At 42.7% G+C, this 12,403-nt stretch overlaps 1 protein-coding gene across 1 annotated transcript in view; it reads left to right on the forward strand.

Annotated features, from left to right (window-relative positions):
• The window catches only part of HDGFL3 (HDGF like 3), a 39,172-nt gene that overhangs the window by 23,871 nt on the left and 2,898 nt on the right, over window positions 1-12,403 (forward strand). Inside the window, exons 3-5 of the mRNA XM_074155390.1 lie at window positions 3,079-3,217; window positions 4,500-4,658; window positions 6,267-6,413. Coding sequence (XP_074011491.1) covers window positions 3,079-3,217; window positions 4,500-4,658; window positions 6,267-6,413 — 445 coding nt within the window. The remainder of the gene's footprint in view (window positions 1-3,078; window positions 3,218-4,499; window positions 4,659-6,266; window positions 6,414-12,403) is intronic.

Here is a 12,403-nt window from a genome sequence, read left to right on the forward strand (position 1 = left end):
TATTAAAAATATATTTTTTATTTTTGAATTTTAAAATTATTCCAGAACATAATATGCCCCATAGCTCATATGTCACATTTTATTTTGAAAATACTTAAAGGCAATTTCTGCTTAATAAAGGTCAAAATAGCCCCTCTTTAGTTACAATATTGCTGTAATGAAACAACCTGATATTTTGATATATTGTGATCTACCACTACTATCACAAAACAACGTAAAAAGAATAAAGTTCAAATAAACTTATGATGCTTTAAAATCAGAAACCAAAATGTAATTTATTTTTTTAATGGAGACATTTTCCTTGAGAAACATTTTGAGAAAAAGAACTCTGACCACTTTTATTCTAAAATGAATGAATCTCAAACTGCTAATTTCTTTCGTTTTGGAGATTTCATTAGCCCATGATCTGACTGTAACATCTGAAACAAGAAAACAGTTTGTAGTTACTACCTTAATAATTTAAAAAGCATAACTGTTAAAATGAACGGTAGATTGCAGCTCCTTAGTTTTATAGCAGAGCAGTGGAAACTGTTATACTATCCCAGTGGCAATGAACATATTTCAAACAAGGAGATAGGCAATTTTTCAGTGTTTACTTTACATAAAAGGCTGTAGAAACATTTCCATACGTTACTGTTGAGCTAAATTAAGGTAGCTCATGGTAAGTTTCATGCAGTTTACCTTTGTTATTTGTGTTAGAACTGTTTGTATGTATTTTTGGCAACAAGGAGACATCTCTTAGTATTAGCAAAAGCATAGATAAAATAATTTATTCACATCCCTTACTCTATTGTAGCCTTTAATATTAACGAGACATCTGTTAGTTTGGAAATCGCTGTTTGGCTTTCAGGTAGAAATGCATTCTTGGCTTTGTAATTATATAATTGAGATATTTCTCAATGAGACAACTGAGTGTAGATGCCGTTCAGTCTCCTGTGTAGTTGAAAGGAAGCTCTTTCCCCAGAGACTTGTCATCTGATGCCTTTAGCCACCAGTTGGCTCTGTACTGGCAAACTTCTTGGCCAGTGGGGTGATTTAAGTGAATGAAACTTTGCACATTCACAAATGCTGGGAAGAATCAGGGCATAAATCAGGCATTAATCTGAAATAGTGTTTACAACAAGGAAGAAATATGCTCCTGTGATTAAGGTACTAGACTGAGACTGAAGAGAGTTGGGTTTTCCTCTGTACTCTACTCTCAGTTTGAGTATGACCTTGGGCAAATCTCTGTGCCTCAGAAGCCCATATGCAAAAAAGGGCAACTCCCCAGCCTTGTGATGGTGTTACGGGAATAAACGTGTTGTAAATGGTGGAGCTCCAAGATCCCATGGTAATGGATGCCATAGAGTTAACATTAATTGCAAAGATCATCAGGAAAGTAGGACAGTGATTATAGTGAAGGACACTGTGACTTGCTTAGCTTCAGTCATTGGTGACACAGAATCTTCCATGTGGGAATGAAGTATTATTTTGCCCTCACTGTTTTTAATTTAACTTATGAGTGGCCATCCCAGTACCATGATACAGAGCACAGTAAACATACTGGGTATAGCTACCCAATGAAAAGGAAATCATACTTTCTTCACAGAATCACAGAATCACAGAATCACAGAATCTTAGTGGTTGGAAGGGACCTTTGAGATCATCGAGTCCAACCACATTAAAAAAAAAAACAAAAAAAAAAAAACAAAACACAAAAACACACAAACAAACAAAAAAACACAACACAAAACCAAACAAACAACAACACCCCCCCAAAAAAAAAAAAAAAAAAAAAAAAAAAAAAAAGCAAGCAGCATCCATCAACTAAACCCCACACACAACACCCCACCACAAACCAACAATCCCGGGCACTAGAGCATGCCCTGAAGAGCCACGTCTACACGTTTCTTAAATACCTCCAGGGATGGTGACTCCACCACCTCCCTGGGCAGGCTGTTCCAGTGCTTGACCACTCTCTCAGTAAAGTAATTCTTCCTAATATCTAATCCAAACCTCCCCTGCCGCAACTTCAGACCATTTCCTCTGGTCCTGTCGTTATTCCCTTGGGAGAAGAGGCCAACCCCCGCCTCTCTACAGTTTCCTTTCAGGTAGTTGTAGAGGGCAATGAGGTCTCCCCTCAGCCTCCTCTTCTCCAAACTAAACATGCCCAGTTCCCTCAGCCTCTCCTCATAGGACTTGTTCTCCAGACCCCTCACTCAGTTTTATGTAAGAAGTTAGAATTTCACTGTAAATTATGTAGAAAAAGCAGGATAATTCACCAGTCTTCTTTTTTTATTATTGTGCTGCCTGTGCCTGAAATTAGTTGGCCCAGTGCATAGCTGACTTAGGCTGCAGGAGAGCACAAAATCCCTCCTTTTCTGTGCTGTCTAAAAACCAATTTGGCCACAAGCACCCTGTGTGTCTCATTGTTTCCTTGTATTACTCATCTGCCTATATTCACCCATTGTTTCTTGTCTTATATGAAATTATAAGATTTTTGGGAAAGAGAACATTGTTATTGTGTTTGCACAGAATCTAGCACGTGGGGGGCTTATTCCAAGAAAGAAGCTCCCAGGCTTACTGGCAGTATAGATAATAATAAATGCCACTGTTTTTTCTGTCCGGTAGTACAAGGGGGAAGTTTTGGCTCGTGGGTTCTAGGCACTCCTGACATGCTTTAGCTTTTCAAAGGGTATTTTTAGGCGTTTCTGGATTTGTAACGCGTAGGATTGGAAGTTTGGCCCCTTGCTATCACAGCCAATTACGTCATACAATCTCTTTCATAAACCGTTCAAGTGCCAGTTCCCAGCAGCAGTTAATATAATAAATGAGACTTGTTTTAGTTGTTTCTAGAGAGACTCAGCATGATTTTGCAACATCAAACATCAGGATGGTGAGCCAATCCATTAATTCAGACTCACAGCAGTAACTCAAAGCCAGTGTGTTAAATAAATAAACAAACAAATAAATAAAACTGAAAAAGAAATGACGGAATGAGCAGAAGAATAGGGAAAACATTTGCACTGCTAATGTTGGTTTTTAGTGAAGAGGAGGAATTTAAGTCATTTTTTGAATGTTACCTTTGTTAAAATGCAGCGCGTTCCTGGGACCCAAAGACCTTTTCCCATATAAAGAATATAAAGATAAGTTTGGGAAGTCGAACAAGCGAAAAGGGTTTAATGAAGGCCTGTGGGAAATAGAAAACAACCCTGGAGTAAAGTTTACTGGATATCAGGTAAATGACTTTTGCTTCTATTCCTACATATTTTTCTTGTTTTCTTCTTTGAAGACTTCTTGTCAATGTAAATATTGTATGAGTGAAGTGGAAGGTCCTGGTTTGGGCTTTTGTAATTGTGTAATGTAAAGACAACTGTGGTCCTGCACTCTGTGACAAATTGAACTTTAATCATACTGCAGAGCCCTTGGCTTTCTGTGGCAGTCTGGGGTGGTGAAGTGGAAAATTCTGCAGCAGGTTTAGTTGAATTAAAAATGGAAGGTTTTATTTACTTCAGTATAAACATGAATAATTTCTGACTTCATTCTGTTGTTTATTTTTATATCAGGTTCAGTGTATTTTACACAGACCTTAAGGTCACTGCACTTTTGATTTTTACATTGGTAATGTATAACACGTCAGACACCACTGCTGAAGTTGTGAGGGGTGAGAAGGTGGACGTTTAAGCTGCTGTTAGGAGATAGTAGCTGCTGTACAACAGCTCTCCCTGTTGGATGTCCGGAGCAAGAAGTCAGTGAAGCTGGAGGGGGAGAAGAGTAGTTGGTGGGCTGTATAAAACCAAGGAACTTTTCTCGTTAAAAAAATGTGGTCCTTTGAAGGCAGAAATCACCTCCAAAAGAAGGCGAACACCTATTACATTATTAGCACAAAACCTTACAAACCAGAGATACGGACCACCTGCAGACAAGCTGCTGCCCCTCTCAGTTCCTGTTTCATATTTTCAGCCCTACAGATGTTTTGCATGCACTCGGGGATTTAAAAAATCTAGTGAATAGTCTGTGGGAGATGGACTGTCAAAGCGCTCTCAGCCTTCTGGTCAGTGTTTGCTTTTTCTGAACACAGAGATCTTGCCCTTTGTGGGGGTTGTATCAGCCATCTTCTCTCCTGAATAAGTCTCTCCTATTGCAGCCAAAGTCTAAAAGTTTCCATAGTTTACCCAAAGTAGAAAATGCCAAATCTCTCCACCAAGCAACCCTTAGTTCTCCAGCAAATGCATTTTTGCTATCGGATCTTCTGTTTCTGTGTAAACCCTTCAGAACATGCTATCCCAGAATCTGCATCTGATAACTGTTTCCAAGTGTTGACTGGAAAATTGCCTCTGCAGCCCTTTTTCTTGATAATTGCAAGAATAACCTGAGCTCTTCCTGACTGTAACGATTGAAGTGTAAGCTGTCTGTTACCAGTATTTCTGTCTTCAATACAGAACAAAAATTGAGTAACAAATTTTAGTGATATTTTTGTTGCTTATGTTATTATTGTTTTTCTTATTGCTATTTTAAAGGCAATTCAGCAACAGAGCTCATCAGAAACTGAAGGAGAAGGAGGAAATACAGCAGATGCCAGCAGTGAGGAGGAAGGTGATCGGGTAGAAGAGGATGGAAAAGGAAAAAGAAAGAATGAAAAAGCAGGCTCAAAACGGAAAAAATCCTACACTTCAAAGGTTACCGTCTGAGTTTTCCATTGTTACCCATGTGCATTTGTAACTAGTATACTGTCCAACTCATGGCAATCTGTTCTTCCTTCTTCAGCATTTTGATTCTAGAAGCATAATGATGGCGTTCAAGCGGGCAAAGGGGCTCTTGCTTCAAGTGGGCTCTTGCTTTTGTAGACAGCCTTGGTGAGACAGCAGTTGAAATAGTCTGCCCTGTTGTAGCGGCTACGCTTTGAGAAGGAAGTTAAAGTATGGGAAGGAGTTCAGAAGGGCTGGAAAGAAAATCCATGCAAAGATGGATTGATATGTTTGATCCTCTTAGATAGGTATTTCCCCATAAAGAGCGAAAAAAAAGCATTAGGAGTGTGCCTCCTGGGAAACATGAGTTCAGGTTTGGTTCCTGTCTGGGAGTTCAAGCTTCCCTCTCCCGTCTCCAGGGTGAGTGCCCCAGATGCCACGCTCAAAAATATGGTAGGGTCAGATGCGCTCAGCTGCTCCTGTTGTAGCTGAGTGTAAAATACTTCAGTGTGGGATACAGAATGGGAGGGAAGAAGAACTGATTCATTAAGCGAGGAGTAGGGTACTCAATTTGTAGATAAAAGACCTGCCCTGTAGTACCTACCTGGCCTGTTGATATCTGAGTAACAGTGTATGTGAGGAAGCTAAGAGTAATGTGTCTCAGACTGTCTTATCATGGCTGGTGAAGATAATCGCCCATGTAGTGACAACTTTGGGTTCAGATACATTTCTCACTTGTCACCTGGGTGAAAGGGAGCAACATTATAGTCACTTCCTCTGGTTCTATCTGTGTCTCCAGGTCTGTACTTTGCTTAAAACATTGTGGAAAGTGTGGCAGAGTCCAGGTCATTCACATTCATGTTATCCTTTTCTGAAAGTAAAGACTAAATGAAAGGAAAAGAAGCAAGCAAACAGTGTGATCCAGGCTCAATTTGGGGGAGAGCAGGAGTTTTTGTGGTTCATCCACTGAACAAAACGTATTAAGTAATTTCACCCCCGTTGTGTGTTTTACATTAGAAATTCAGGTCTGGTCTACCATCTTCTTTCCAGAAGACTCTGGGCAAACAGAGGATTAGGAAAATGGTGGCTTAATGCCACAATTTATCCTTTTGTACTGTAGAATTGCATAACATAAAGGGAGCAGAAAAGATGTATTGGTTCCACATGGCTTTAATGTTAATATATTAAAGCTGACAGCACTAAAAAAAAGTATGGAAAGCAGCTCTGCTAATGTTATTCTCATTTTACATCTCTGTGTTTAATCAAAACTTTTGTCAAGCTGGCACCATCTGTTTCATTAACTAGCAAAACGTACAGGTGACCCAACACTAATACCCATCTCCTATTACTGTGCCTTGTCTTACAGTCAATTGTGCTGCCAACCTGTCTTCCACACCGAATTTCTCCTTTTGCTTCCCTGATGGTGGTAACTCCAACTGCTTCACCTGAAAAATGCTTTTCACCCCACATCTCCTCCACAGTATTCACCTCGAACAGGGAACCACATGATCAGACAGCCTTTCCACATATATTTCAAAAGTGTCTTTCTATGACTGAAGCTCAGTTTTTACTTTTTAATTCTGTTGTTGATCATTTTAGAAATCCTCCAAGCAGTCACGGAAATCTCCTGGAGATGAAGATGATAAGGACTGCAAAGAGGAAGAAAATAAGAGCAGCTCTGATGCTGGGGACGCAGGCAATGACACAAGAAACACTTCTTCAGATTTGCAGAAAACCAGTGAAGGGGTAATGTTTGTTAATATAATTCACTTCCCATGCAGTTTCCCGCCGGGGGGCTTTGGAGGGACAGGGGAAAGGTGTTGCATTGCAGTGACCTGTGCGTACCATGGGCGATCTTTGTACATTGCATTTCAGTGCTCAGAATGTGTCTAGAACAGAAACATGGGACTGGTTCCTGCAGTGGTACAAATTTTGTTCTAGAGAAACAGCTGAATGAGAAAAGATACTGTAAGCACTATTTTTATTTCAACACTTGCATGAATGTCAGCTGAGAGGAGCTACTGAAAACCATGAGCTGGAATGATGCAAAATTGATGTGAGAGCAGAATCACACTGTTTGTGTAATGCATTTTGGCTCACTAAACAGTGGGAGCCTGCTTATCCTTTCACAGTTGTTTAAAATTTGTGCAGTCCCACTGACTTCTCTGGAGTTCATGAGGGTTCACGTGCACTTTACAGCCTCTGCGTGGTGCAGGGTTTAGGGCAGATCCTGCTTGGGATATGACCTTCCAAGGAGGGGGTATACAGTCTGCTCCAGAGCAGGTTCATGTGATCTCCTTGTATGTTTGTGTCACTTGTGTGTTCATATCAATATTATTTTGTTGTGACCACAACAACACAAAGGAAGGCTGCAGAGCAGGGCAGTTGGCATGGGAATTGGTTAATCGTCAGCCTCCTTTAACAAGCACTACTATCTCTGTGCCTTTGGAGCAGCACAAGCCTCCCTCCTCCTGCACTTCCAGCTCCGGCTCAGAACCAGTCCTTGTGCAGTTCCCGTGCCAAGGCTCTGCCTCGTGGCCAGCAGCCGGGCCGGGCTGTTACAGGAGCTGCTGAGTGACACGAATCCCCAGGTGTGAGAGGGAGCCGGCCAGCACGGACTCTCATTTGACATTGCCAAGGTGCCGTAGCCCCCAGCTGCATGCTCAGCCCCAGCCCTTTCTCACAAAACACAACCTTTAGGGAGCTGCTGTCGTCTCCTGCTTAAAGACTCCTCCCAGAGCTTCCCCTTGTCTCTCTGTGGTACAGTGTATGTGTTTTGTGGCTCTTTGCCTTATAAAGACTTTGATGTATAGCTCCTGGGGTCAGGAAGGTAATGGGCCCTGAGCCTCTCCCATTCACTCTGAACAAGGCACTGGCTTGAGCCAGAGATGGATGGAAGGAGACACGGTGCCCGGCTGTGCCTTCCCAGCACCTCACCCACAGAACTGCAGAGCCTGGGGCTGATGAGTGTGGCGAGGGTGCAGTGTGTGTGTTGCCCACATTCTGGCTAGTGAACCCCGTGACGCTTTCATGCCTTCAAACAGGTTATGAGTGAGAAAACAGGCCATAAGGTCCATCTGAGATGGCAAGAGGTTCAGGAGGGCCTGCTTTGTTTCCCGTGTTTGTAGCAGTGACGGGATATGCCTGTGAACTTCAGGCATGTTCTCCATGTAAGGACCAAATGCTTACTGAGTTAGGTCAGTCGCAGACTAAGTGGCTAAAAAGTCACATAGGACATTGGCATTGTGACTGGTGACATTCTTATGGCTCTTCCTTCTGTATGTGACATGCTTGTAAGCATTGGGAGGTAAAGTCCAGCATGCCAGAACATCATGGTGCTCTTCAGCATTTTCAGGATTGCAGATATTTTAGCCTCTGTGCTGAAATATCATCAACAGTCTGTGTCCTTCCTGCCAGCACCAACTCCACAGAAATACACACTGAACATTGTCATACCCATGTGAGGAGTTGGCTCTGCCCTGGCTTCTGCAGCCCCCGCGCTCGGGCTTGACCTCACACTTGAATGACCCTCTTTAACTAGATCTTGGGTGCTTTTAACATTATGGGAAAGGTGGAATTTGGAGTTGCATGTACTAAAGAGAGATGGTCTTAAGGGCAGCTTGAGATAAAAGCACTGATAAGTTTGGGGAAATTCACATCCTGATCCAGATATTTCACCTTGGGCATTTCTGCCGCAGAATCAGCATTTCACATGTAAATCCTCTGCAGCATTCGTTTTGAGATTTTGTCAGTAGCGCAGTTCTCTTTTAGGACCAGGAGGGGACACTCTACCTCCTGGTGTCCTCAAAGCCAGACCAGGTGTCTTTTTACAAGGTATGCCTTCATCAGGCACAAGGCACTCACGAAAGAGTAATCAGATTTATTTTTTCAGTTGGCGTTAAACAGCCAGTCACACAGTGTGTGTCTAGATGACCTCCTGGGGTACAGGGCCGGCTGTCCTGCAGCCGTGTTCTGCTGGACATCCAGACTGGGACTCTGCCGCAGAGCGTTGAGCTCCTCCAGCCCACGCATCTGGACTTCTCTTCTATGGAAAGGAAGGTCGAAAAAGACCAACACCTGCCTGCAGAATTAGGATTTGGTCCTCTTGTTCAGGTGCATGAATTCAGAAGGATGTCTAGGTCTGCTAAAACACACCATCATAGATGAGATTATGGTCTCTTTAGAATCATTTAGCTTGTGAGAAGAGCATTGGACCAAGAACACGCAATCTGAGGAAGATGGGCTTCCTCCTCCCCAGGGTGCAGCACAGAAGCCGCATCCCCACCGCTTCGCCTTCCTGCGAGGCCAGCCCAGCTCAGGACGGTTCTCTGGGTTGTCTGGCCATGAGATGGCGCCAAGAGCCTACCAAAAACAACACTGAGGGCAAACCTGCGCCCTCCCCCGAAGGTTGGGGGCTGTGTGAGACTCACGCCAGAAGAGACTTTCTTTCAAAATAACTTGTAGAAAGGTATCAAGAAGGCAAAGAGACTAGAAAAACGAGTTCAGAGCCCTGATCTCAAGGATAGGCATGTTTCATTCCCCCCGTTTTGGCACCGTGACCAGCTGCTTACAAGATGCCTGGTCACGGAGGCCAGGAAGGGCTGGGGAAGGCAGGTGGGCAGAAGACAGCAGGCAAAGCCACCCTACTTGTAGTGCTCCCCTCCGGCTGTGTCCTGCAGAGCTTTGGCTCCTGTGCTCTGCACCTCCTGGGCCTCTGACCATATAAGAGTTTTCTGAAGGACATAAGCAACTTTTCTCTTAATACTACTACTAGTAATGAGGTAGTGATTATGTTTTATAATGCCTGGACTGCAGGCTGAAGACACATCTCCCCTCTTAAGATCAGAGGGAACCTTGCCTTTTAATCACACTCTTACCCTCAGCATTATGGGGATCTTCTTGAAGGGTTAACGGCTGAAATCAAATGATTGCAGGAGCATCTTCACCTATATTTTTTAATGAAATTTCTAACCTCCAGGTGGTAGAGGAAAGCTTGAAAATGTGAAGTGATGGCTTCCTAAAGACTCAAAACCCAGAGCAAATAAAAGTGCTTCCAAAGCTATGATATTTTTTCAGACAATTTCATACTGTTCAAGGGCTCAACTTGTGATTTTTTTTTTTTTATCCCTGGGGTTGAGAAAGCTGCTTTCTTTTCTTATCTCCATCCCTTAGTTTCTCAACTATTCTTGAGGACTACAGGCACTCTCAACAGAAGAGACATCAGCTTCCTCAGACTCAGCCACAGTTTGTAATTGTGTCCTGCCACTACCTGTTTCTTAGGCTCTTTCCCTCACTGCTGTCCTTCGGCTGATTCCTTCCTCAGCAAGATGCAAAGCCTGAACCTCAGGGTTTTATTATCTAATATTAATTAACTACTAATATATTAGCTAAGACATCCCATCCCAGAGTTTGCTCAAGTCAGGAGTCACAGAACCCCTCCATGACAGTCCTCTGCTCTTCAATACTAAATTGTTTTGGCTTTCTCAAAATACCACATAAACAGAGTATTCCAGGGGAAAGGTATTCATGGCTCTGTGTTGTTTACTTTCTATGGTACAAAATTAGCTCATAAATCAGTGAATTCATGGCAGCAGATTTACATTCCACATTTAAATCTCCAGTGACTTGTGTGTTTGGTTCTTGGCTGGCATAACTCTGAATCTTTATAACTGAACACCTAAATCGCTTTTTACTTTTACTCTCTGGATACCCACATAATGACGTTTGAAAGCTGGCTTAGTCCCTGCCCTATTAGAGACTATTTGAATGTTAAGGTCAGCACTCAGAGTATGTGGCAACTCTTTCTTTTGGTATTTATTATTTTAGTTACAGTCCTGACTTTGTGTTGGTAAATAAGGCATTCTCTTTGTGTACAGATGCACGTGGTTGCCTTTCAGGAGGTGAATGATTTTACTGAGTCTTTGAAAAATAATAAATTTGTTGGAAATGAAATAGCTTTTTTTTCGCTCCTGGTACAGCCCGAATATTGAAGTGGGGTAAAGGACTGTGATCTTTTTACTCACACTGACAATCAGTTACTAACATGGGAGTCAGTGGATCTATTTGTGGAGGTGACTGCTTGCCAGCATGAATAAGGGGATCAAAATCTGGTCCAAAATTACTGCCATCTGATACTATTGCAATTGAGAGAACATATTTAAAACAGCCTGTGTCCAGGACATATTTTTTGTTGTAATGTTCTTGTGGGGTAGCAACAATTCCAGTTACTGCTGTGAAAGACAAGTGTTATGGCCAAACTGGCTGGAGAAACACAGGTTCATTGTGTCCTTCTGATGCGGTTTTGAGATGTTTGGTTGCTTTGCTCTTCCTTCTTTACTTCTCAGGAATAACATTGGTTGCTCTGCATAACAGGTTTGGTGTTTTATCGACATTAAAAGCATAGCATTTAGGGCTCTATTCAATGTGAAAGCGTTTATGTGGGCATTTTTCCAGAAAATGAAAACAGAGTATGCATTTCTATCTGAATTTTTTTTTTTTTTTTTTGCAATTTGAGGTAAGTTTAAATCTGCTCCTCCAAAAAAGATAACATTTGTAAAAATGTGTTTAACTCTTGCGTAGTAAAAATTTCTATGTAAAAATCAAATATTGGCACACTCTCTGGTGTAAAGAGGTGTGCTGTCTGCTGCCTCCCCATAGCTCAGGATAACAGCACTGCTAAGGAAGGCAATGGGACATAACTCAGGAGAAACATAAATGTCTGGACGCAAGTTGAGATTAAAGCAGCCTGTATAGATGAAATATACTCTTTGCATCTCTGTGTACATTGAATCTTGTAACCATTTTGACCTCAAACCAATATGGAATAGCAATGATCATACAGAGCAAGTAAATAATTCTCCTTCTGCCCATCCAGCCAGAGCTTTTAAATTACAGGATGGCTGAGTCAGTTGCCAGACACCGTTGAGGAAGGAATTTTCAGTGCCAGAAAAAACAAAGCAATTTGTGGGTTTAGCTTTATTCCCTGCTCTCTGTGTTCTCTGTCCTTCAATTTTATTGACAGCTGAAATTTTTCCTTCGAATCAGTCAGATTCTGTGCTGTTTCTTTTGTGTGCAGTAGCGTTGGTCAGTGCGGCACACGTACCGTATCTTACAGTAAAGCTGAGAGACTTGTTCAAACAAAGATGATGCGAGTTGATCTGTTTCTGAAGAGCCGTGAAACCATGGAGACGATGGAAACTGCTCAGCTCTGCCACATCCTGGTTCAGCTGCGCGGGAGCCTGGCAGCGCGAGAGCTGCCTGGGGAGGGAGCCCAGCTCCCTGCGCACCAGGGGCTGCCGGCGTCTGGGGAGAAGAAACCTGCCGAATTCTGCAGCGCCTGGGAGGCACAATGTGTGTCATGCTGGCTGGTAGCACTGAAACTCAAAATCCTTGAGGATCATTTGCGTACCTGGCTCTTTGTTGTCACCTTCTGTGCCACACTGTGGCCCAACGGACCTGTCTGTGAGATAGTAGGGAGTGGAAGTATTAACATTCCCAGCACCCCACGGGAAAATAGTGCCTACCCAATCTTCTGGCCTTAGTCCAGAGGGATAATTGTTGTCAATAAGTGCAAAGGTTTCATGCTCCAAAAGGACAGCTTTCCCTGCTGGATCCAAGAGCGATACCGCAGGGAACGACTGTTCCACCACCCGTCCTCCCTGTCAGTGCAGGGTACCAGCTGTCATTAAGAACTTTAGCAGAAGACATGGTCTGATTGACTAATCATTTGTAGTTGT

This window comes from Numenius arquata, chromosome 11 (genome assembly GCF_964106895.1).
Source record: "Numenius arquata chromosome 11, bNumArq3.hap1.1, whole genome shotgun sequence".
Lineage (NCBI taxonomy): Eukaryota > Metazoa > Chordata > Aves > Charadriiformes > Scolopacidae > Numenius > Numenius arquata.